The sequence below is a fragment of the Carlito syrichta genome, unplaced genomic scaffold (assembly GCF_000164805.1).
Source record: "Carlito syrichta isolate Samal-C Ts95f unplaced genomic scaffold, Tarsius_syrichta-2.0.1 Scaffold115570, whole genome shotgun sequence".
Classification (NCBI taxonomy): Eukaryota; Metazoa; Chordata; class Mammalia; order Primates; family Tarsiidae; genus Carlito; species Carlito syrichta.
Window position 1 is genome coordinate 25,097 of NW_007059666.1, and position 2,618 is coordinate 27,714.

General features: G+C 56.7%; 1 protein-coding gene across 1 annotated transcript in view; it reads left to right on the forward strand.

The window, feature by feature from the left end:
* The window catches only part of CFAP74 (cilia and flagella associated protein 74), a gene marked incomplete at its 5' end in the record, with an annotated part of 47,264 nt that overhangs the window by 22,483 nt on the left and 22,163 nt on the right, over nucleotides 1–2,618 (forward strand). The window contains 2 exons of the mRNA XM_021719393.1: nucleotides 448–515; nucleotides 1,022–1,144. Coding sequence (XP_021575068.1) covers nucleotides 448–515; nucleotides 1,022–1,144 — 191 coding nt within the window. The remainder of the gene's footprint in view (nucleotides 1–447; nucleotides 516–1,021; nucleotides 1,145–2,618) is intronic.

The window sequence follows — 2,618 nt, forward strand, 5'->3', positions numbered from 1 at the left end:
GTGCCTGTGATTCCAGCTACTTGGAAGGCTGAGGTGGAAGGATCACCTGAGCCCAGCAGGTCGAGGCTGCGGTGGCCATGAGCCTGGGTGACAGAGTAAGACTCCAGTTCAATCAGTCAATACTGTCCTCCACTCTCCTGCCCTTCAAACCCCCACCCCAATGATAGTGGGTCATGGGGGAGGGCTTCTACCCTCTCCCAGCACCATGGGGAACCAGCTGTACCCGCTCTGTGCTCTGGTGTCCCCAGCAGGCCACCCTCCTGCAGGCCTCCCAGCCCCCACCCAGAAGGCCACCCTTCTGCAGCCCCACCCCTCACCTAGCAGGCCACACTGATTGGCTCTGCTGTGTTCAGAAAGGACAGAGCCAGGTGTGGGTGTAGGAGTCTGACAGAAATGCCTCCACCCTGCCCAGCCAACCCTCACATTTGAATGCCCCTTCTCTTCCAGAACCAGAGAGATTAAACACCCTGGAGATGCTTCCCAGTGAGGAACAAGCAGAGATCACCCTGGGAGAGGTCAGCCAGTCACCCTGCTCAGATCCCTGGGCTGCCGCAACACAGCCCGACATTCCCCACCCGCGGGCCCCACCCTGAGGCCCTTCCAGCCACCCAGATCCAGGCTGGGCTGTGTCCCCCTCAGGACTCACAGCCCCCTTCTGATCTCAGCTAGCATGGAGCTAGCCACACCCCAAGCTCCATCGGGCAAGGCCAGAGCCAGAGGGCCGGTCCTCAGGTGCAGGTCACGGGCAACAGCGTGGAGATAAGATTGATGGGGCCCTCCCCAGTGTGTCAGCATTTACACACAAGCCAGAAAAGATTCAGGGAGAGGCTCAGGCTGCCTCCGCGTCCTGCTCAGCTGGGATCCACGACCATGTGTCCTCCCAGGGCAGGGCCAGTCGTGGGCCCCAGTGGCCAGGTGGCCACCCTAGGGACACGGGTCCTGCTGCCTTCCGTCGTTGCGGGACAAGCCCTGATAAAAAACCATGAAACCTGACTGGCTGCCGGTGTCTCTCCCTTTGCAGCTGACAGAGGGCGACATCGGCCCCTTCAGCTCCATCAGAGTGCCTGTCATCTTCACTCCAATCATCCCAGGCCAGGTGAAAGCCAAGTTCAAGGTCACGTTTAAGAACCCACAGTGCCCAACAGTGAGTATCCCTGTTGTTAACTGACGCACCCCTCCCTCCACAGCCTGTGGCAGCTGCCGTCGTGGCCCATGTGGTCGTCATCTGGATGGCCAGTTGGTGGCATAGATGGCTGGTGCACACACACACTCACATGAGTGTGCACACATGTGCACAGGCATACACAGGCAGGCATGAGCCCATACACATGCTAGACGTGAACATGCATGTACACACACATGGGCACATGCCCAGAGACACATGAATGTACACACCATGTTCACACTCAGTTCTTTTGCTCTCAATTGCTAGAAATCTTTCTTAATCCAGGTTGTTAGCCTTTTTAGCATTTATTTATAAGTGTATTAAATCATAACCAGCAAATACTATCTGTAACTCACTTTTTGAAAACGTTAGCATCCTCTTTGTGCTGAAGGCCAGGTTGCTTTGAGAGTATGCCCAGTGCGTGTGAGATGTGCACTGGGTGAGGGCTGTCAACATTGTGCACTGGATGTGTCTCCCTCCACACTGGTCCCCTGGGACTAATGAGCACAGCCTGGATCCCAGCAGGTGGCCCCATCCAGCTGCCAGGCTGTTTGGAGCGTGAGGGCTGACAGCCGTGTCTTCCTCATAGAGGTGCCCTCCTGGTCATCCTGGGCCATGTCACCTTCATATTTGTGGTAACGTGGCCTCTCGCTGCCTCTGTCCCTGCCTGGCAGCTGGCCTTTCTCATGTCTACATAACTGTCGTCTCTTCTAAGGAGGCAGGTCCTGTACCCCCAGATGAACATTCTCTGCCTTTACTAGGAGGACTCAGCGCCTTCACACAGTAGAATCACCGGCGTTTTAGCCCTCCCACCTCTGTCTATGCTTACTGTACTTCAACAACACTGTCTCCTTTTGCCAATTATCTTTCCATTGATCTGATCAAGATGCTGTTTATTCTATAAACCCACTGTTACTCAGAAATTCCACTTTTTCATTCCACGGACAGTCCCCCCCAGCCCTCGTGATCCCACAGAGATGGAGGAAAGTCCTCCCAGGTTCGGTGTCCCCGGCAAGACACATGCCAGCACCCTGCGGTCCACACGAAATGCCACTCCTTGGCTCTCGACTCCTAGGCCTATACAACTGTCCCTGGAACTGCCAGGGCAGGCCTAACACCCACTGCCTGGGCACAGGCAACGCCAGCTCCGTCCAGCCCTGATGGCTCCGCGGAGTCTGTGCCCCACGGCCATCCCTCTCCTCTCTGCCCAGCGGGAATCCCTGCTGAGACACGTTTCCTGCCTTAAGAATAATCAGTCGCTGGTGGGCCAAAAGCAGGAGGCACGGCCACCTGCAAGGAGCTCTTGAAACAGAAATATTTATACCAGCACAGTTGAAGGCTCGGCGTGACACCCAGAGACCCCGCATCTCCAAAGCACACCACTACCCACAGGCCCCAGAGTACACCGAAGCCCCACCCCCTCACGGCCCCCGCGACCCACATGGTCCACACG